The 23,568-nt window shown below is 54.8% G+C and overlaps 1 protein-coding gene across 1 annotated transcript in view; it reads right to left on the minus strand.

Annotated features, from left to right (window-relative positions):
• LOC113987285 (zinc finger protein 850-like) overlaps positions 1–17,874 on the minus strand; it is a gene marked incomplete at its 5' end in the record, with an annotated part of 61,752 nt that extends 43,878 nt beyond the window's left edge. Inside the window, one exon of the mRNA XM_039389652.1 lies at positions 17,302–17,874. Within this exon, the coding sequence (XP_039245586.1) occupies positions 17,302–17,874 (573 nt within the window). The remainder of the gene's footprint in view (positions 1–17,301) is intronic.
• Between the last annotated feature and the right edge of the window lie 5,694 nt (positions 17,875–23,568).

Consider the following 23,568-nt stretch of genomic DNA (forward strand, 5'->3'; position numbering starts at 1 on the left):
GAGAAAGGGGCTCAGGAGGACAGTGTGGAAGTGGCAAGAGAGCAGCTCTGCAAAGACCAAGCCCTGCTGCTCCCTGGCAGTGCTGCTGGGCTGGGATTATTGTCCCCTTCCCGTTTGCAAATACACCCTGTCCTGCAGTGTGCTGTGCTTTAGGAACATCTAAGAAGAAGGGTCTTGGACAAAGAAGGCACTGCAGGGTCCTTTATTTTGTTTAAATACTCAGAGAGCACAATTCATCATTTATACAGCCTCTGAGTCAAAATCAAAAAGTGGACATAAAATTAGAAAGGAGGTGCATAAGAATATTTAATTGTACAGGAAATTATTGCAAGAAGAACTTGATGACCTTCATGAAAAACCTGAGCAGGAAGGCTGGGCCATTAGTGAGTTCCATTCTGAATGCTACACACCAGAAAACAGGCACTTTATTGCTCCTGAAAAGCATCCAGTCATCATTTTCCTCAGGGCATCCTTGAGCTCCTGGTTCCTGAGACTGTAGATGAGGGGGTTCAGTGCTGGAGGAACCACTGAGTACAGAACTGATAGTGCCAGATCCAGGGATGGGGAGGAGATGGAGGGGGGCTTCAGGTAGGCGAACATGACAGTACTGACAAACAGGGAGACCACGGCCAGGTGAGGGAGGCACGTGGAAAAGGCTTTGTGCCGTCCCTGCTGAGAGGGGATCCTGAGCACAGCCCTGAAGATCTGCACATAGGAGAAAACAATGAAAATGAAACAACCAAATCCTAAACAGATACCAACCACAAGAACACCAATTTCCCTGAGGTAGCCTGAGTGTGAGCAGGAGAGCTTGAGGATGTGTGGGATTTCACAGAAGAACTGGCCCAGGGCATTGCCCTGGCACAGGGGCAGGGAAAATGTATTGGCTGTGTGCAGCAGAGCAATGAGAAACCCAGCAGCCCAGGCAGCTGCTGCCATGTGGGCACAAGCTCTGCTGCCCAGGAGGGTCCCGTAGTGCAGGGGTTTGCAGATGGCAACGTAGCGGTCGTAGCACATGGTGGTGAGGAGGAAATACTCTGCTGTGATGAAGAACAGAAACAAAAAGGCCTGTGCAGCACATCCTGTGTAGGAGATGGTCCTTCTGTCCCAGAGGGAATTGTGCACGGCTTTGGGGACAGTGGTGCAGATGCAGCCCAGGTCTGTGAGGGAGAGGTTGAGCAGGAAGAAGCCCATGGGGGTGTGCAGGTGGTGGTCCCAGGCTACGGCGCTGAGGATGAGGCCGTTGGCCAGGAGGGCAGCCAGGGAGATGGCCAGGAAGAGCCAGAAGTGCAGGAGCTGCAGCTCCTGCCTGTCTGCGACTGCCAGGAGGAGGAACTGGGTGAGGGAGCTGCTGTTGGACATTTACTGCTCCTTAGGACAGGGTCTGTTCAGAAAAGGAAAGCACAGGGAACAATTAAGACAGCCCCCTCTCAGCAAAGCCAGTGCAGTTTTCAGGGAAATCCCCTCCAAGTCAAGACATTTCTTTTCTCTGGTTTGTGCTCTCTGAGGGTGCTGTGAGGAGCAGGAGCTCTGCCCATGTGCTGCCAAGGACTCAACTTTGCTCTGCTGCAGTGCAGACACGGAACTGGTTTGGGACAGCTCTCATGATCACAGGGGTTGTCACAGTGAATCCAGTTTTGATGGAAAAGTTCAGTTCCTGTACTGTTGTCTTGGAGCAATTTGGGCTGCAGAAGAAAGGCACAGTGTATCCTTCAAATAATTTTGACAGGGTTTTTTGGTTACAATCATAACACCGGGGGCAAATTTTTTTAGGGGCAAACTTTTCTGATGACAAATCTCAAGAGTGTTGAGACAGGACAGGCAGAAGGGCTGAGCTCTCCGTTGCTTATTGCAGAGCCAGGAGAGCTGCAGTGCCTCTCAGTCTGTTTCCCATCTGCCCTGCACTTTCCCTTGGGCTGCCTTGAAGAGGACTTCACACACAGATTCCTCTTTAAAAACCCCACCAAGATCTGTGCTGAGAGCAGGGCAGCGCTGCTTGAAAGGGCAGCTCTGGGAAGTGTCCCCTGTGCCAGCCCAGAGGTGCAGCTGTGCTGGACAGAGCAGGACAGGAGCCCTCCTGCAGAGAAGCCAAGGGCTGGGACAGGAGAGTACCCACCCCCAAGGGAAGGCTCAGCACTGCCCAGGGTCCTGTGCTCATTTCTGACACTGCCTGAAATATTCACCTTAGAGAGTAAAAGAGTTGGAATTTCAGTGCAGCTTCCTGACCTGAGAGAACAATGTCTCTGCTACAATGCCTAAGCAGGAAACTACCAGCAGGACTAATTCCTTTCCTGTAGTCCCTGTCTTTTGTGAGCTTTGCAAAAAATTCTGTATTAAATATGGTGTAGTGATCTGGAGCTGTGAGCAGGTCTGACCCTGAAACAGCAAGACACGGAAAAGATCCTCCCTCAGCTGCCAGGTTTGCTCCTTGCCCACAGCCCTTCTGCCCCAGCCCTGGCAGCAGCTCCCCAGGCCGGCTGAGAGCTGCCCCTGGCAGGCAGCAGAGTCCCTGCCCAGCACAGCACCCTGGGCTGCAGGACCCTGCTCTGCCCCACAGCCCTGGGCACCCCTGCCTGCACCCCTGGCTTCACAGCTCTTCCAAAGTGCTCCAAAACAGCCCCTGCTCACCCATCCCATCAGCTGGGGCTGGGCCAGCTTTAGGAGATGCCTCCAGGAACTGCCCCTGCACTGCCCTGCAGCCACAGACTCACCTTGTGCAGCCCTGCCAAGATTCCTCCTGCAGGGAGCTCTCAGCCCTCCTGCCAGTGCTGAGCCCCTTGAAGCTCTGTCTGTGCCCTGCTGGTGTCCCTGAGCTGCCCTGGCAGTGCCCTCAGCCCTGCTGGGCGGTGCAGAGGAGCTGCTCACCAGCAGAGCTGGCTCTTGGAAGCTCTTCTTGCTTGCCAGGAGCTCCCTGTGTGCCAGGAGCCCGGCCCAGCTCAGCAGCACAGCAACAGCCCCAGGCATTTCATGACTCTCAGGGGATGTTGATGTTGTTTACATGAGACTCAGTCCCTGAGAGTAAGTTCCAACAACTTTTCAAGAAGTCAAAGTGAGATTGAAACACTGAAGTTTCTTGTAGTGCTAATGAGTCTCACTGAGGGACACAACTGAGAATGTGTCCCCGGGTTCCAGTTGAAACAGAAAACTGCAGACAGTGATGACAAGGATGGACAAGCAAGGGAAAGGTGGCTCTGATGCTGAATAAACATTGACTTGTTTCCTTAATCCAGAAGACCGAGGTCTGACCCCCAGCCCCTGGGAAGGGACATCCTGTCCCTGCCTCATTCCTCAGGGCTCTTCCTGGGGCACTGGGATGTGGGATGTGCAATGCCAAGGGCAGGACCATGGGGTGGCACCTGCCAGGCTGCTGAGCAGGGACAAGGAGGCCATGAGGCCCCAGGGCTGCAAGGGGCACTCCCCTCCTTCTGGCCTCAGGGGCACAGACAGCAGCCCTGGCCAAAGGCCTGCAGAAGGTGGCTGTGTCAGGGCCTTTCAGCTTCTCCCCATCCCTGTCTCCTCTCCAGCCCAGGCTGTCCTACGGTGTCCATGCCCTGCCCCTTTCCCTGCAGGCTGTCGTCATCCCCCCAGCTGCCCCACCTGGCTGGCACCTTCCTGCACTGACATCTCTGCGTCCTCCCTGGCTCTTCCTGCACACACAAAGCCTTGGGCTCATCCAGACTCCTCCTGGCTGACGTGTTGCAGCCCAGTGTTTTCCATGGAGTGAAATTCCTTTTTCCTCACGTCCACTCGGGACCTCCCCAGCTGCACTTGGCATTAATTCTTTCTTTCTCATGCTCCTTTCTGCTCTGACAGAAGGATCCACCATCTCTAAATCCTCTTTTCAAGCCCTCTGAGGGCTGTCCTGTGCTGTCCTCAGTCTCCACACCATTGAGGCCACAGCTCCTTAGCCCCTCTCTAGTGCTCATGTGCTTGAGACATTTAAACCCCATCTTGGGAGATCTCTGGGCACTCACTAATGTTTTTGCAGATGAAAATATCATGCTCATAGTCTAAGGAAATCACAGTTGCCATGACAACCAGCATGCATTCTCATTGCTATGGTCAGTTACCATGGCAAATAGAATACATTCTCATTGCCACAGTCAGTTACCATGGCAACCGTAATACATTGTCATTGCTATGGTCGGTTACCATGGCAACCATAATACATTCCCATTGCTACAGTCATTTACTGTGGCAAACAGCATACTTCCCACTGCTACGGTCAGTTACCATGGCAACCATAATACTTCCCACTGGTACAGTCAGTTACCATGGCAACCAGCATACATGCCAATTGCTATGCTCAGTGACCATGGCAACCATCATACATTCCCGTTGCTATAGTGACTTACCATGGAAACCATCATACAGTCGCATTGATACGGTCGGTTACCATGGCAACCATCACACATTCCCACTGCTATGGTCAGTTACCATGGCAAACAGCATATATTCTCATTGCCACAGTCAGTTACCACAGTAACTACCATACATTCCCATTGCTAAGGATAGTTACCATGGCAACCATCAGACATTCCCATTCCTACAGTCAGTTACCGTGGCAACGATCATACTTTCCCACTGGTATGGTGGGTTACCATGGCAATCAGCATACAGTCTCATTGCCATGGTAAGTTACCACGGCAACCATCATATATTGCCATTGGTACAGTCAGTTACCATGGTAACCATCATACATTCCCTTTTCTACAGTCAGTTACTACAGCCAACCATCATACTTCACACTGGTACAATCGGTTACCATGGCAACCGTCACACATTCCCATTTCTATGGTCAGTTACCATGACAAACATCACACATTCCCACTGCTACACACAGCTACCATGGCAACCATCACACATTCCCGTTGCTATGGTCAGTTACCATGGCAACCATCACACATTCCCGTTGCTATGGTCAGTTACCATGGCAACCATTACACATTCCCGTTACCACATTCAGTTACCATGGCAACAAACATACTTTCCACTGCTACAGTCAGTTACCATGGCAACTGGCATACATTACAATTGCCACGGTCATTACCATGGCAACCATCATACATTCCCATTGCTATGGTCGGTTACCATGGCAACCAGCATACATTCCCAATGCTATGGTTGGTTACCATGGCAACCATCAGACATTTCCATTGTTGTGGGCAGTTACCATGGAAAACAGCATACATTCTCATTACTACAGTCGGTTACCATGGTAACCATCATACTTCCCACAGGTACAGTCAGTTACCAATGGCAACCAGCATATATTCCCGTTGCTACAGTTAGTTACCATGGCAACCATAATACATTCCCATTCCTACTGTCAGTTACCATAGCAAACATCATACATTGCCATTTCCACAGTCATTTACCCTGGCAACCATCACACAGTCCCATTGCTACTATCAGTTACTATGGCAACCATCATCCAGCCGCGTTGCTGCGGTCAGTCACTATGGAAACCAGCATACAATCCAATTGCTACGGTCGGTTACCATGGAAACCATCATACATTCCCATTCCTACAGTTGGTTACCATGGCAACCATCATACATTCCCATGCTACAGTCAGTTACCAAGGCAATCATCATACATTCCTATTTCTATGGTCAGTTACCATGGTAACCACCATACATTCTTAGTGCTATTGTCGGTTACCATGGTACCCATCACACATTCCCATGGTTTTAGTCGGTTACCATGGCAACCATCACACATCCCCATTGCTGTGGTTGGTTACCATGGCAACCATCATACAGTCCACTGCTACTATCAGTTGCCATGGCAACCATCATACAGCCACGTTGCTATGATCAGTTAGCATGGCAACCATGTGAATTCCAGTTTCTATGGTCAGTTACCATGGCAACCAGCATACAGTCCCATTGCTATTGTCAGTTACCATGACAACCAGCATACATTCCCATTGCTACAGTAGGTTACCATGGCAACCATCATACATTAGGATTGCTATGGTCAGTTACCATGGAAACCATCATACAGTCACGTTGCTATGATTGTTTACCATGGCAAACATCATACATTCCCGTTGCTACGGTCAGTTCCCATGGCAAACATCATACATTCCCGTTGCTACAGTCAGTTACCATGGCAACCAACATACTTCCCACTGGTACAGTCCGTTACCATGGCAACCACAATACATTGTCATTTCTATGGTCAGTTACTGTGGCAACCATCATACATTCCTGTTGCTACAGTCAGTTACCATGGCAAACGTCATACTTCCAGTTGCTACAGTCAGTTTACCATGGCAACCATGACACATTTCCATTGCTACGGTCAGTTACCGTGGCAATCATCATACTTCCCACTGCTATGGTCAGTTACCATGGCAACCATCATACATTCCCATTGCTACGGTCGTTTACGACAGCAAGCATCAATCATTCCTGTTGCTACAGTCACCATGGCAAACATCACATATTTCCATTGTAACGGTTTGTTACCATGGCACCATCACAGATTCACATTGCTATGCTCAGTTACTATGGTAACCATCATACTTCCCACTGCTACGGCCGTTTACCATTGTAACCAGCATACATTCCCGCTTCTGTGGTCAGTTACTATGACAACCATTATACATTCAAATTGCTACGGTCAGTTACCATGGCAACCATCATATTTCCCTTTCGTACAGTCAGCTACCATGGCAACCATCACACATTCCCATTGCTACGGTCATTTACCACAGCAAGCATCAATCATTCCTGTTGCTACAGTCACCATGGCAAACATCACATATTTCCATTGTAACGGTTTGTTACCATGGCACCATCACAGATTCACATTGCTATGCTCGGTTACCATGGCAACCATCATAAAGTCACATTCCTATGGTCGGTTACCATGGCAACCGGAATACATTCCTGTTGTTACAGTCAGTTACCATGGCAACCATCATACATTCCCAGTGCTATGGTCGGTTACCATGGCAACCATCAGACATTTCCATTGCTATGGGCAGTTATCATGGCAACCAGCATACATTCCTGTTGCTATGCTCGGTTACCATGGCAACCAGCATACATTCCCATAGCTACAGTCAGTTACTATGGTAACCTCTTGGTTCCTCTTGGAGAAAAGCAGATGCAGATGAGCCTCCCTGTTGTCCACCAACCTGCCAGCTGTGCTCTAAAGGCCTGTGTCCGAAGGGGTGTCTTCACCAAGACTCTGCACAAACCTCTGGGACTCTTTGCATCCTGTCGTGGTGCCTTTCCAGTGAATTCCAGGGTTATCAAAGACAACTGGAATGGGATCTTTGTCTCACTCCACAAGGTCACCCAAACCACTCTCTCCTCTGACCCTCACCCACAAAAGTTCACCCAAGTTGTTCATCCCCTAGAGCAGCTCCACAGGTCAAGGAAGCTCCTTCCTGCTGAGGACACCTCTCTCCTGCTCTTTCTCTCCTGTGTCTCCTTGGCCTTCTCTCCCAACCCATCACAGCCCTGCAACCTGGGAACTGTCTCAGCAGGCCTGGGCTGTTATTGCCTGCAAGTGGAATGAAGAGAGACTTGGGGCTGCAGCTCCTCCTCCTGTGCCCCACACACAGGGCATTGGGGCCTGTATGGCTGCAGCCCCTCAGCGAAGGTACCGGGGTAAGAACAGACTTGCAGTGGGGAAAGCTGTTCTGAAAGCCCCGAGAGCTGGGCTGTGCAGAGGCTTTGCTGACAATGGCCCTGGGGGTGGACGTGCTGGGACTCAGGCCCAGGGGGAAAATCCCAGGCCTGATCCCTGAGGAGATCAGCACGTGCTGCTGAAATGCTGGGGGAGAGAAGAGCCAGCAGAGGGAGGAAACAAGTGTGGACAGCCTGGGCTGATGTGCTTTGGACTCGTGCCTGGCCCGGCCTTGGCTGGGCAGAGAAGGGACAGCCTTTGTGTCCCTGCAGGGCTGGGATTCACTCCCTGCCCCAAAGGCCCCCAATGTGTCTGAGAAGCCCTGGGTGGTGCCTGTCACACAACTGCTGGGAATGGGGATGGGCTTCCTGCACAGGCCCTGTGCTGTCCATGGCAGCTGCTGCACTTGTGCTGCAGAGCCCTGGCACCTCCCCTGGCACTACAGGCCCCTCTTTGGCTGTTCAGTCCAGGCTCAGCTGCCCTGAATTAGGTTTAGCAGTGAAGGGATGTCCAGGAGACAACTGCCATTGTACTCTGAGCACATGTAGAAAATACCTCTGATAAAGAACAGGAGAGAGACCTCTCTCCCTGTGCCACCTGACTCCATTTGGTCACCTGAGCACCTCTAGGGGCTGCCCTGGACAGAAGGAACAGTGACAGGTTCCCCTGTCCTACATGTGGGCCCCTTCTGCCACTGAAGTTGGCCAAAGCAATGTCCCAGCAGCCTCCAAGAAGATCCCACAGCTGCTGCCCTGTCCCTAGGAACTGCTCCATTGGAGCCTGCAGTTCCCAGCAGGAATCTCGGTCACCTCTGGCCCCTCAGAAGGAACCAGGGCTTTGTGTCCCAGCAGGTCACTCCTGGCTTTGGTCTTCATTCATTGCCATGGGAGCTGGGACAAGGAGTCACCTGCAGGGGCCTGTTTTGGGCCCACTGAAGTGGGGCAGGAGGAATCCCAGCCCATGGGGGTTGTGGAGGGAGCTGAGTGTCCTTCTGGCCCCAGGTCTGCAGAGCCACAAGGAGACACCTCTGTTGACTCAGCTGAGTCCCTTCCCTCAGTGCAGGTGAAGGAGATCCCTCTTGGGCACTGTCTGGGTTTCCTGTCTAATGATGGGACATGAAAAGGGGACTCTTGGACTTAAAGGGGACTCTGTGTCTGTTTGGAGAAATGACCCTGCTGAAAGAAGTGTCTGTGCCCAGCTGAGAGAAGGCACATCATTATTTCCTTCAGCTGTGTGCCAGCAAGTTCCTCTGGAGCCCCAGGGACAGCTGGAGGGAGCCCAGAGAGGCAGAGAAAGGGCTGCCTGGGGCTGTTGCTGTGCTGCTGAGCTGGGCTGGGCTCCTGGCACACAGGGAGCTCCTGGCAAGCAAGAAGAGCTAGAAAGAGACAGCTCTGCTGGTGAGCAGCTCCTCTGCACAGCCCAGCAGGGCTGAGGGCACTGCCTGCAGCACCCAGGGCACAGGAGAGAAGGCAGAGAGATGAGAGGCAGCCTGGGCTGGGAGGTGACTGAGCTCTCACTTCACAAGAAACCTTCCCGGGATTTGAAGGAAGAATTCTCTGGCTGTAGGAAAGTTCAGCTTCCCTTCCTGGAGGGATCTCCTAAAGCTGGCTCATCCCACAGCTTGTAGGATCTTTCAGCAGGACTCTCCCAGTTGCTGCAGTGCAGGGGAAGTGGCCATATGGCAGAGCAGGGCAGGAGCTGCAGGCAGCAAGGGCAGAGAGGAGAAGGGAGCAGGAGGTCCAAGGGATCCTGGGCTGGGAGGACAGGGCAGAGCTGCTCAGGGCAGGAACCTTGCCAGCCCTTTGCCACGGTCAGGCTGTGGCTGCAGAGCAGTGCAGGTGAGTTCCTGCAAGTGCCTCTCCCAGCTGCCAAATGGCAGCAGTGGCAGGAGCTGTCAGGATGGCTCTGCTGGATTTGCTGGGGTGCAGCAGGAGAAGCTGCTGCAGAGCAGGACTTGCTGCTGCCCCCTCAGAGGCCCAGGGCCAGAAGGTTCCCTGTGCCAGGGCTGGCTGTGGGGTGGGAAGGTGGGGGTGCAGCCAGGGGTGCCCAGGGCTGTGGGGCAGAGCAGGGTCCTGCCCCCAGGGCTCTGTGTGCTGGGGCAGGGACTCTGCTGCCTGCCAGGGGCAGCTCTCAGCCCGGCCAAGGAGCTGCCACGGCCCTGCAGGGAGAAGGGGTGGGTGGAAGGAGTGACCCCTCAGGGCAGGGCAGGGCTGGGCAGGGCCCTTCAGCTGCAGGCTCAGGGCTCCTCACAGCTTCAGCTCCACCTCCTCCATTTCCAGGGGCCCTTCTCAGGAAGCACATCCCCCCAGAACACCTCCCCCTTCCCAGCCACCGCAGGCTGTCTGGGATCTGCTCTGCAGCCCCTGCCCAGGCAGAGCTGCCCCTGGGCACTGGGCTGGGGATGGCTCTGGCAGCACTGGCAGGGAGCTGAGCTGGGCACAGGCAGGGGCTGCTGGCAGGAACAGCTCCTCACCCAGAGACAGGCAGGCAGGGAGAGGCAGCTGCTGCCACAAGGGCTGGGCAGGGGGATGTGGGCCCCTCCCTGCTGTCCCTGTGGCACAGACCCCTTCCCTGAGCAGCTCCTGCCTGGGCTCCTTTCCCAGCTAAGCAGAGCCTGTGCCCTCAGGCCCACGGGGGCTGGGCTGTGCATTGCCCTGCAGCAGCCAGAGCCCAGGCAAGGACAAGGCCCTGATTTCCAGCTGTCTCTGTGTGTCCCTCCTCCCTTGGCAGCAGCACTGTGGCATTTCCCTGCCATCCCCTGCTGCCTGGGCTCTCCTTGTTCTCACCAGTGGCTTTTCTGAGCCACTGTGGGGTTTGGGGGGGCAGATTCCTGTGCAGACACAAACCCTTTGGGTGCTGCTGTGGGGATGTGTCTGGGGGAGCCCTCCAGGCACCTTCAGGGTCTTCAGCTGTTTGCCTGGGTGTCCTGCAGGGCTGCAGGTGCCCTCCAGAAGGGCACAGCTCTGCCATAGGATCTCTGTACTGCACAGGATCGCCATGGAGAAAACTCCTCAGTGCTAAATCCATGCAAATGCTCTGGGCAGTTGCAAGGAGTATTTTGTGTCTCACTCTGGGAGGGGAGAGATGAAAAGGTGAGGAGTGTGTCAATCTGTTCTTTTGACATGGATTTCTTGGATATCTGTGCAGTTTCTCATTAGGGGAACAGCTGAGTGTGATGCTCCTCCAGCTGTAAGCTGCCAGCACAGGGCAGTTGAGCACAGGACTGACGGGCAGAGCAGCTCTTCTCTCTGCACTAAGGGACCGTCCCTGTGCCCCTCAGAACCCACAAGACTTGACCTGCAGTGCAATAGAAATGTCAGGGATTTCAAACCTCCACAACCACTCCTAAGTGTGGCAGGTGCAAGTGGGTGAACAAATACAGAGAATTCCCTCAGCTCAGTCCTTCATTTGGGCAAACTGCAAACAGCAAAGCTGAGAAGCTCTTGGATGTATCACGAGTACCTTTAATTTGAGATCACCCTGCATTCCAAGTTCCCTCTCTCAGCAGAGCAAGAAGGAGTCCTTGGGAGCCCATCACAGAGTTACTGCTTCCCATGGTCCTCTCAGCCAGAAAAAGCCAGAGCTCAGGGGAGGGGAGCTGCAGGGAGGTCTGAGTGAGGAAAGAGAGCCTGAGAGTGGGGTGGCTGTGAGACGTGTAATGTTTGGCTGCAGAAGCCTGGTCTAACTCAACAGTGACTTTTCCTCCTCAACAGATTAAAATACTCTGATGATGGAGTAAATGTCCAACAGCAGCTCCCTCACCCAGTTCCTCCTCCTGGCATTCTCAGACAGGCGGGAGCTGCAGCTTCTGCACTTCTGGCTCTTCCTGGCCATCTCCCTGGCTGCCCTCCTGGCCAACGGCCTCATCCTCAGCGCCGTAGCCTGTGACCACCACCTGCACACCCCCATGGGCTTCTTCCTGCTCAACCTCTCCCTCACAGACCTGGGCTCCATCTGCACCACTGTCCCCAAAGCCATGCACAATTCCCTCTGGGACACCACAACCATCACCTACACAGGATGTGCTGCACAGGTCTTCTTCTTTTTCTTCTTCATCTCAGCAGAATTTTCCCTCCTCACCATCATGTGCTACGACCGCTACGTTGCCATCTGCAAACCCCTGCACTACGGGACCCTCCTGGGCAGCAGAGCTTGTGCCCACATGGCAGCAGCTGCCTGGGCTGCTGGGTTTCTCAATGCTCTGCTGCACACAGCCAATGCATTTTCCCTGCCCCTGTGCCAGGGCAATGCCCTGGGCCAGTTCTTCTGTGAAATCCCACACATCCTCAAGCTCTCCTGCTCACACTCAGGCTACCTCAGGGAAATTGGGCTCATTGTGGTTAGTTCCTCTTTAATATTTGGTTGTTTCATTTTCATTGTTTTCTCCTATGTGCAGATCTTCAGGGCTGTGCTGAGGATCCCCTCTCAGCAGGGACAGCACAAAGCCTTTTCCACGTGCCTCCCTCACCTGACCGTGGTCTCCCTGTTTGTCAGCACTGCCATATTTGCCTACCTGAAGCCCCCCTCCATCTCCTCTCCATCCCTGGATCTGGCCCTGTCAGTTCTGTACTCAGTGGTGTCTCCAGCACTAAATCCCTTTATCTACAGCCTGAGGAACCAGGAGCTCAGGGACGCTCTGAGGAAAATGATGACTAGATGCTTTTCAGCAGCAATAACCTGCCTCTTTTCCTCTGTACAGCATTCATAATGAAACTCATGAGCATCTCAGCCTTCCTTCTCAGGTCTTTGGTGGTAGTCAGGGGGGTCTTCTTGTCAATATGTTGCACACAATGAAATTTTTTTATTCATCCCCTCATCTGGATCACTGTTTACCTCTTGAATTTGTCTCTCTAACTCTGTAATTGACAATTAAAGAAAGAAAAATAATTTGTTTTTCAGTTTTTTAATGGGTCCCACAGTGTGTTTGGAGCTGCATCAGCTGTCAGTCCAAGATGGGCCATGTCAGAACTGGGGAGGTTGGAGGGTGAGGAGCAAGGTTGATCATCCAGGGTCAGTGTGGATCTCCTGAGGAGACACTCAGCATCAAGATCACTTGGAGAACACCTCTATCACCTCTTCTCTGAACTTAAAAATATCCATCCTTGAATTAAAACAAAAAAAGAACAAACGCTGAAGACTTGTTTTGAAATTGCCTTGAAGACAATTAAAGGAAGACAAAGAGATCCTGAGGGATTTCTGGAATTTAATGAGCCCCACAGTGTGTTTGCAGCCCAGCCCATGATCCTGAGGTACTGAGAGAAGATTGAAGCAGCTGCTGAAGAAGTCAGAAGCCAAAGTCCAAGTGCCTTGAAGCATTGCTGGGCCCCACTGAGGGCAGGCACTGCCAAAGCCTCCCCAGGGACTCCTTGGAGCAGCTCCTTGGAGGCCAGGAGTGCAGGCAGACCAAGGCTCTGGGCAGGCCCCTGCAATGCTGAGCAAAGCCTGCCTTGGTTTTGTGGAGCACAAAGGCCAAGGGCTGAGCCCCAGGCCCTGGCCCAGCAGATCCTGTCCCTCCCGGCTGGCTCAGGGCTGTTTGGGGGGCACTGGGATGGGAGGGGAGGAACAACAAAGGCCCAAAACTGGGCAACCCCTGCCAGGCTGCTGAGGGAGGGGCGAGGCAGAACCCAAGGGCAGAACCTGCCAGGAAAGTGGCTTGTGGTGGCCTGAGTGGCAGAGGCAGCTGCCAGAGGCAAGGGGACAAAGGCCTGGGTGCCTTTGGGCCTTGCAGCCCTGCCAGAGCCCTTGGCCATCTCTCCTGCAGGCTGTCCTGCCCTGGCCCTGCTGCTGCTCTGGCCTTGCAGGCTGCACACACCCCTCCTGCTTTCCCACCCCCTCCCAGCAGCATTTCTAGACCCTCCCTGATGGCTCTGCACCAGCTCTGGCTGTTGCCATGTGCACTTGGCCTTCTGAACTTGGATCCTGAGCCCCTGTGCCACAGGACATCCCTCCCAGAGCCCAGGCCCTTCTCCTGGGGGTCACTGCAGAGCTGAGCAGATCCAGGTCACCTCCCATTCCTCTGCCAACCCCCTGGGCCTGCTCTGGGCCCTCCAGGTCCTTGTCCTGCTCCCAAGGGCTGTGGGGGTGCTTAATGGTCAGGGCTTGGGGTTTAGAGCTCAGGGTGGGGATGAGGCAGAACTTTGGGAGGTTTGTTGTTCTGATGGCAGTGTCTGGTTCATGATTAGGGGAAGAGGGTTTTGGGCTGGGTTAGGATTAAAGCTTAGGTTTTCATACCAACCATACAGGTTTGGGATTGGTAAGAGTCTGGAGTTCTGGGTTTGGGCTTTGCCTTTGAGTTCAGGGTGAGTTTGGAATTAGAGCAGTGGATTCCTTTCAATTGGGGGGGGCAACACTTTTAGGTAGTGTTGGGATTTGAAGTTACAAAGAGAGTAAAGGCCTACCAGGAGTGTTTGCACAGTCAGTGTTTCAGCACCCTCAGCATTCCCTGAGCCTGTTTTTACCTCATCAAAATCTTTCCTCTCTGTTGGTGTGTTGGGTCTGGCTGAGCTGCAGTTCAGTTCCCCACAGCAGCCCTCCCAGGGCTGGGCTTGGCATTGGCAGCTGGAAGGGGGTTGAGAACACCCCAGTGTTTTGGCCACTGCTGAGCACAGCACCAGCACTGGGACATTCCTTCCTTAGCTGAGGGCAAGACCCTGGCAGGGGACCCAAGCAGGCCAGCTGAGCCCAACTGAGCCAAGGGACATTGCAGCCCATGGGAGGTCAGCTCAGCTCTAAAAGCTGAGGCAGGGAGCAGGAGGGGGGCATTCATTGTCTGATGGCTGCCTGCTGAGGAACCGTCCCGCGGACCCAAGCCCTGCTCCTCGGGAGTGGCCGACCATGGCTGCTCCTGGGAAGCAGAGAACAAACCCTGCTGTCTTTGGCTTCTGTGTGCACAAGCATCGCTTTGCTTTTCACTTTAAATAAACTGCCTTAACTCACTATTTTTTTTTTCCACCTTACTCTCTCCCCTGTCCTGCTAGGAAGGGGAGTGATAGAGTGGCTGGGAGGGCACCTGGTGTCCAGCCAAAGTAAACCCACCACACACCTGAACACTTCCAGAGACTCCACCACCTCCCTGGGCTACTTGTTCCAATGCCTGAACACTCTCTCAGTGGAAAAAGGTTTCTTTAAAATCTAATATGAACCTTGCCCAAAGCAATTTAAGGCCATTCCCTCACAACCTTTCACGATAGCCTTGGCAGAGAAGACCAACCCCCACCCCACTAAAACCTCCTTTCAGGTCATTGCAGAGAGCAATGAGGTCCCCCCTGAGCCTCCCCTTCTCCACACTCAACAAGCCCAGTTCCCTCAGCCGTCCCTCAGCAGACATGTTTTCCAGAGCCTTCCCCAGCTCCGTTCCCTTCTCTGGACACGCTCCAGCCCCTCCAGGGCCTTTTGGCACTGAGGGGCCACAACTGGACACAGCACTCCAGGTGGGGCCTCCCCAGTGCCCAGCACAGAGGGGCAATCAGTTCTCTGCTCCTGCTGGCCACACTCTTCTCCACAAAGGCCACCATGCCCTTGGCCTTCTTGCCCCCCTGGGCACACTCTGCCTCATATCCAGTCCCTGTCAAGCAGCACCCCCACGTCCCTTCCTGCTGAGCAGCTCTCCAGCCCCTCTGCCCCCAGCCTGGAGCGTCCTGGGGGTTGTTGGGACCAAAATGCAGGCCCTGACACTTGGCCTCATTGATCCAGCCTGTCCAGATTCCAGAGCATGTTCCAGCAAGGACATGGTGGAACCTCATGGAACCAAGGACCATTGTGACACTGCAGGGCTTTCTGGTGCCAAAGGAGCCCTGGGACACTGGGCAACCTCATGGAATCAAGGCAGCACTGTCACCCTGGGAAAACTCCTGGAATTCAGAGCCCATTGTGACACTGCAGGTCCCAAGGAAAAAAAAGGAACCCTGGGACATCATGGAAATTCATGGAACCAAGGGACCATTGTGACACTGAGGGGGCTGATGGAATCAGGAGGCCATTGGGACAATCCAGGGCCTCATGAAATCAAAGGAATTCTGGGACACTGTCCAACCTCCTGGAACCAAGGGTTCCTGGTGACATGTGTGTCCTCCTGGAACCAAGGGAGCCCGGAGATATTTCTGAACCTCCCAGAATCCAGGGGCCATTGGGACCCTGCAGAACCTCCTGCATTCAAGTGCTCCTTGTGAAACTGCAGGCTCTCCTGGAACCCAAGGATTCCTGGAACACTGCAGAGCTCACGGAACCAAGGGGCCACTGTCCCACTGCAGCTCCTTCTGAAGCACAAGGGACCCTGGGACAATGGGAAACCTCCGAGAATCCAAAGGGCATTTTGGGACTGCAGGGTCTCATGGAACTAAAGGAACCTTTGGAGACTGGGGAAGCTCATGGAATCCAGGGGCCATTGTGACATGTGGGGCCTCCTGGAAGCAAAGGAACCCTGATAATTTCTGTGGGAACAAGTTAAGGCAGCAGCAGCTGCATTCAGTTAATCAGGATCCAAAAGGAGTGTTTTGGCCTTGACTGGTGTTTTCCATCCAGAGAGGGTTGTTTGCCAAAGTGGAAATATCTTGGAACGCTCTGCATGGCAGCCTGTGTTTTTCTGTGGTGGCTGAACACAGCCAGCACATGAGGGGAGGGGAATGTGTGGGATCAGGGCACTGCTTTGGGGCCATGCTGGGAATTCTGGTGGACTAAAAGACAAAGCCCAGGCGCTGTTTCCAAAGGAACCCCAATGAAAGGGGGACACTGGAAAGATGGGAGGACAAGTCCCAAAATGGAACTCTGTGTGTGCAGCCTCATTTTCTCCTTCAGCACCCACAGGAGAGGGGACAAAAAGTGGTGGTTGGGACCCCTAAACTGTTGGGGGGGGGGGGAAATTGGGGATTCAGGGAACAATGGAAAAGTGGAAGGATTAGGGAGAAGGGTGAAAAAGGGGGGGTGGTCTGGCGGGTCTGACGGTCCCATGGGGGTCTTTGGGCACAGGCAGGTTGGCAAAGGGGGCTGGCCCCCCTGAGCTTCCAATTTCTGTGGGGTGCTGGGAGCTGCTGGATCCAATCTCAGCCTTGGGTTATTCCAACAGTTTCAGTTTAGAGGAATTAGAGAGGTGTGACTGCAACACTTTGGTCCCCCAGGTTTTAATGATGGCAAATGAGATCTATTGATTGAAATTAATTTATTTGGGGTTACAAATGATCAGACAAAAGATCTTCATCAGAATTATTTACTGCACAATACAAACACTAAAATTACCAGGAGTACAGGATAAGACAGGACAGTGCTCTAGACTAAAGCAACTGTTGAAGCCATTCTACTAAAGCTGGCACAAAAGCAATAATTCTTAATTAGAGATGGATGGAACTCCCCCAGACCAACGCTCTGGGGGAGATCTCTGTTCTCAGACTCCAGGAGTGACCTTGGGGGGTCCCCAGCCAAGGCAGGAATCTCCACACACCCCCCAAGAAGGGTTCAGTTGGCAGAACCTCTCCCTGGGAAAGGGGACTGGCCCTTTGTGGTCGAATGGGATGGACTGACAGTCACTGGACTCCAGGGGTTGCCTCAGCATCAGGGGCTTCATTCGGGGTGGAAGCAGCGGCCGAAACTCTTCCCACAGTCGGGGCACTGGTAGGGCTTCCCTTACTGGTGGGTCCGTTGGTGTTTGGTCAAGACACCGATCTGGGTGAAGCTCTTCCCACACTCCCCACACTTGTAGGGCCTGTCCCCGGTGTGGATGCGCCTGTGGGTGACAAGATGGGAGTTCTGGTTGAAGCCCTTCCCGCAGTCGGTGCAGCGGAAGGGCCTCTCATCCGTGTGCGTCCGATGGTGCCTGTAGAGATTCCCGCTGGTTGGAAACCTCTTCCCACAATCCAGGCACTTGTAGGGCCGTTCCCCAGTGTGGATGCGCTGGTGTTTGCGGAGGGTGGAGCTGTGACTGAAGCTCTTCCCACATTCCCTACACGTGTAAGGACATTCTCCAGTGTGGGTGTGCTGGTGGGAACGAAGGTGAAAGCTCCGGTTGAAGCTCTTCCCACATTGCTCACACGTGTAGGGCCGTTCCCCGGTGTGGATGCGCTGGTGGGTGCGGAGGTGGTTGCTCTCGCTGAACCTCTTCCCACATTCCTCACATGTGTAGGGACGTGCCCCAGTGTGCATGTCCTGGTGTCGGAGCAGGTGAGAGCTCTTCCTGAAGCTCTTCCCACATTCCAAGCACTTGAAGGGCTTCTCCCTGCTGGGAGGCTGCTCAGGGACCACCAGCTCAGAGCTCCCCCTCAAGCTCCGGTTGCCTTCCCGGCACAGGCTGGCTCTTTCCTCCTCAGAGCACCCTGGGATGGCTTTGGAGCCCCTCCTGCGGGGGGATCTCCGGCCCTTTTCCTCCCCGCTGCCTTCCTGCGCCGGGGAGCCCTTCAAAACGGCCTCTCCCACCAGGGTCTCACGGGGGGATTTGTCCTCCGGGCTCTCCGTCCTCACCTCGGGGCCTGGGGCAGGAAGCAAGAAGGACAGGCAGGGGATTTGCCTCCGGCCCACAGGGAAGGCCAAGGACATCCCCCCAACTCCGGCCCCGGCAGGACGGCGGCGCCAGCGGGGTTGTCCTGCAGCCGGGGCCATGCTCGGCTGACAGAGCCAGCACAACACCCGCCCAAAGGGACACTGACTTCCTCCTCACCTGCCTGGGGGGACCAAGGCATCTTCCTCTTCCTCGCAGCCTCCTCCTCCATCCGCCCAAGCTTTGGGAAGGACAGATCCTGATGGGGGGGAAAACAAGGGCTTGGGGGTTCCTCCTGCCCAAGTCCATCTCTAGAACTCACCGGGCATCATTAAAACCTCCAAAACACCAAGATTGAGCACAGAAAAACCCAAACCACTGAGATTCAGGTAAAAAACCACTCAGAAATAGCAAGAAGATCCCCGTCCTCCCAAACTGCACAAATATGAGATTCAGCTGAAAAATACTGCAAAATATGAAGATTCAGCTCAAAAAATCTCTCCCAGATGTTCCCCATCTCTGGTCTCTCCCCTCTGCGGTTCGGAGGGTCTCCCCTGTCTTGGATGTTGGGGGTCCCACTTAGGGATGCTGGGAGTGTTCGGGGTCCAAGGGTCCATTCTCCTCTGACTCTCAGCTTCGGGGTGCTGCATTCCCAGATATTCCCCTTCTCCAGGTTCTCCACTTTGTTGTCCCGGGGATCCCAGGAGTCCCCACTGTCCAGGCTTCCCCTTCTCCACGCACCCTGTTTCAGGTTCCCAAGGGTCCCGGGGCTCCTCCCTCTCCATGCTCCCCCCTCGAGGCTCCCGGGGGTCCCCCAGTTCTGGCATCTCCCCGCTCCGCCCTCCACACTCAGCAGCTCCCGGGCTCCACACCCACCCCCGGCACTCCCGGGGGGCCCCAAACCCGCTGTGTCCCCCCCATCAGCACCGGGCTGACAATGGAGCCGGCGGGGCCTGACCCAGCAACACCAACCCCCACTGTGGGGGGGACCCGCATCCCCCCACCCACCACCAAGGCTCTGCCACCAACCCAGCCCGGCACCCCCAAAAAACACCTCCTGCCCACCCCCAAAAGCCCCCAAGGGCACAGCCCTGCACAAGGGCCGGCTGTGCCCAAGGCAACCAAACAGCTCCACAGGCGTTGGCTGGGGGGATGTGAGGGCTGGGCCTGCTCAGCACAGCCCCGGCCTCGTGCCCAGCGCCTCTTTCCTGACCCACACAAGACCTTCCCGGCCCCCCCAGGGCTCCCCTGCTGCTGCCTCTGCTCCTGGCCCTGCCTTTGCTGCTCCCTTGGCTGGGGCAGCGGCTGCAGGGGGGGGATGGCAGCAGCTTCAGCTCCACGGCACTTCCTGGGGGGAGCTCAGCCCGGGGGGACGGGCAGGGACCTGATGGGGATGGACAGGGGCCCAGCAGGGACAGCCAGGGCCTGCAGGGAATGCACAGGGACAACCTGGACCCCACACTGCCACCGCTGTCTCTGCTCCTCCTTGCAGGCTCCGTGGCCAGGCACAGTTTGTGTTCCTGGGTGCCCACCATCTCAGCACTTGGAGACGCTCAAATCAGCGCCCGCAGCTCTGCAGCAAAGCCCCAGCTCACCTGGCACACAGGGGATGGACACAGCACCTTCTCAGAGATGGGCATTCACAGCTTCAGGTCTTTCCCACCACAGGGCTCTCCTTCCTCAGCAGCACCTCTGCCTTGCACTTATTCTCAGCCTCACCTCAGGGACAGCTCTGGGCTCACCTCCGCGCCACTTCTCAGCCTCACCTCAGGGCCTGGGCTCAAGGACAGGAACCTGCAGGGAGGGGACATCAGGTGCAAGCTCAGGGCTGCCTGCTTGCACTGGCCTCTGGGCTTCCTTCTCCTTCTACAACCAGCCCACAACTTAGCCTGCTTTTCTAACACCACACATTTACAGACTAACCTTGGAGATAGATATGGACAGACATCTCTATCACCCTGGGGATAGAGCCTCAAGCATGTGCTGCCATTGGAATGGCAATCACAGAATCACAGAATCAGCCACGTTGGAAAAGACCTCCGAGGTCCTCAAGTCCAACCCTTGATCCAACCCCGCCGTGCTTCCCAGACCATGGCACTGAGGCCACATCCACTCTCACCTTCAACACCTCCAGGTCACGCTGACTCCACCCCCTCCCTGCCCAGACCATTCCAAGGCCTGATGACTCTCTTGGGAAAGAATTGCTTCCTCATATCCAACCTAAACCTCCCCTGGCACAGCTCAAGACCCAGCCCTCTTGTCCTGCTGCTGCTTCCTGGCACAACAGCCCCACCCCCACCTGGCTCCAACCTCCTGGCAGGGACTTGCAGACAGTCAGGAGGTCTCCCCTGAGCCTCCTCTTCTCCAGCCTCAACACCCCCAGCTCCCTCAGCCTCTCCTCACACCACTTGGGCTCCACTCCCTTCCCCAGCCTTGCTGCTCTTCTCTGGATCCTCTGACCCCAGAAATGCTCCCCCTCCCACAGAAAGGCCAAGGGCATCTGGGGACAGTTGGGGGGCTTTGTGGGGCACTGGATAATTACTGGGGGATACTGGGACAGACTGCGGGGAACCAGAGAGCATTGGGAGGACTGGGGGGTTACTGAGGGACACTGGGAGGGCACTGGGAGGGCCTGGGGGGGAACTAGGGCACACTGGGGGGCACTGGCATTGAACTGGGGAGTTACTGGGGGATACCCGGACAACGGGGGGGATACTGGCAGGTTACTGGGCCATACTGGGGGTTACTGGGTGCTCACTGCAGGATCACTGGGCCATACTGGGGGGCAGTGGGAGGTCACTGGGACACACTGGATGGTCACTGAGGGGGTTACTGGGCCATACTGAGGGTAACTGGGAGGTCACTGGGATATACTGGGGGCACTGGGATCCCCTTACCCAGATTTGGTACATCTCCCACCCTGGATTTTAGAGGGCATCCCTAGGACCCCTCCCCTTTGGGCTGGGGGACCCCTTGAACCCCATTGCTGGGCTTTAGGGGACCCCCTAAAATCCCCTCAAAACCCCTGAAATCCCCCCCTCGACCCATCGAAACCTCCTCAAGGGCCCCTCATCCCTCCCCAGCACCCCCTAAACCCTCTCAGTGACCCACAAAACCCACCTGAGACTCCCCAATCCCATTCAGGGACCCCCAATCCCCCCCACAGGCCCTCCAAACCATCTGAGACACCTTAAACCCCCTAGAGACCCCAAAACTGCCTCGAAGGTCCCCGCAAAGCCTCCCAGGAACCCCAAACCTCCCCAGAGATCCCCAAAGCCCACCTGGGACACCCCAAATCTTCTCAGAAAACAAAACCCGCATCAGAGCCCCCCAAAACTCTTCAGGGACCTTCAAACTCCCCCCTGAGTCCTTTTAGGGACCCCTCAAAACGTCCCCGGGAACCCCCGAATCCCCCCGCTAAACCCTCCCGAGCCCTCCAGCCTTTCCACCCACACCCGCGCTCCCCGCAGCCCCCGAGGGGATCCCCAGACCCCGCTCTCGCCGCCCCCCCCGCCAACTCACCCAGCGAAGTGCAGCGGCCGCAGGCGAGTCCTGCTCACTCCCGACCACGAGGCCAAAATGGCGCTCGCTCCGCGCGCCCTCCGCCTTTACAGCCCCGCCCCGCAGCCAATCAGCGCGCGGCCACGGCCCCTGCCCGCCCTTCGCCACGCCCCCACCTGCGCGGTGCATTGTGGGAGTTGTATTCCCTGCGGCGGGGGAGGACCGGACTTGTTGGGTTTTAGTTTTTCTGTCTTCTTTTATTTTCTCTTTTTTCTTTCTTTCTTTTCTTTCTTTTTTTTCTTTCTTCTTTCCTTTTTCTCTTTTTTTTTCTTCCTCGTTCTTCTTTTTTTCTTTGTTCTTTTTTTTTCAATTTTTTTCCTGTTTTTTCTTTCTTGTTTTCTCTTTTTTTCTCCTTTTTCTTTTTTTCCTTTCTTTTCTTTGTTTTTCTTTTTCTTTTTTTTTTCCTTTTTCCTTGTTTTTTATACATTTTTTTCTCTCAGTTGTACTTTCAATCAGTTGTACATTCAAGGAAAATGTAAACACATATCAAAACAATCTCTAGGTACATAGCTTACAACAACAGATAATCTGCCAGTGTTCCAGGTTCCTGAGAATTTCCCAGATCACAAACACTGAGACACCAAGGGTGGAAGCCAAGCCACTTTATCCTGTCCCTTGCCACAGCCTTCAATCCACACCCAGCCCTGGATTTCTGCAAAGCCCCTGGGCAGGAGCAGGAGATGGAGCTGGTGCTCGGCGGGAGGGGCAGCAACAACAAACCTGTGTCTTTGGCACAGGGGAAGGAATTTAGTGCTTGAGGGGTTACATTCCACAGGCTCCCCTGGGGATCAGCTTATGCTCGGGCAGTAAGAACAGTCCTGGCTCTCTGGGAAGGTCCCAGATGATTGAAGGTTGGTGAATGTCACCCCAATCCACAAAAAAGGCTGCAAGCAGGACCCTGGCAACTCCAGGCCTGTCAGCCTGACCTCGGTGCCTGGCAGGGTTATGGAGCAGATCATCCTGAGTGCAATCACACAGCACCTTCAGGATGGATAAGGGATTAGACCCAGCCAGCACGGGTTTAGGAGGGGCAGGTCCTGTCTGACCAACCTGATCTCTTTTTGCGATCAGGTGACCCACCTGGTGGATGAGGGGAAGGCTGTGGATGTGTCTATCTAGACTTCAGCAAGGCCTTTGACACTGTCTCCCATAATATACTCCTGGAAAAGCTGGTAGCCCATGGCTTGGACAAGTGTACCCTCTCCTGGATTAGGAGCTGGCTGGAGGGCCGGGCCCAGAGAGTGCTGGTGAATGGAGCTGCATCCAGCTGGCAGCCGGTCACCAGTGGTGTTCCCCAGGGGTCTGTGTTGGGTCCAGTCCTGTTTAATATCTTTATTGATGATTTAGATGAGGGGATTGAGTCCATCATCAGCAAATTTGCTGATGACACCAAACTGGGAGGGAGTGTCGACCTGCTGGAAGGCAGGAGGGCTCTGCAGAGGGATCTGGATAGACTTGAGAGATGGGCTGATTCCAATGGGAGGAAGTTCAATAAAGCCAAGTGCCGGGTCCTGCACTTTGGCCACAACAACCCCCTGCAGCGCTACAGGCTGGGCACAGAGTGGCTGGAAAGCAGCCAGGCAGAAAGGGACCTGGGGGTACTAATTGACAGGAAGCTCAACATGAGCCAACAGTGTGCCCAGGTGGCCAAGAAGGCCAATGGGATCTTGTCCTGTATCAAAAATAGCGTGGCCAGCAGGAGCAGGGAAGTGATCCTTCCCCTGTACTCTGCGTTGGTGAGGCCACACCTTGAGTATTGTGTTCAGTTCTGGGCCCCTCAGTTCAGAAAGGATATTGAGGTGCGGGAGCGGGTCCAGAGAAGAGCAACAAGGCTGGTGAAGGGACTGGAGCATAAGTCCTATGGGGAGAGGCTGAGGGAGCTGGGGTTGTTTAGCCTG

The sequence above is a fragment of the Pipra filicauda genome, unplaced genomic scaffold (genome assembly GCF_003945595.2).
Source record: "Pipra filicauda isolate LSUMZ 115617 unplaced genomic scaffold, ASM394559v2 scaffold755_size109291_pilon, whole genome shotgun sequence".
Taxonomy (NCBI): domain Eukaryota; kingdom Metazoa; phylum Chordata; class Aves; order Passeriformes; family Pipridae; genus Pipra; species Pipra filicauda.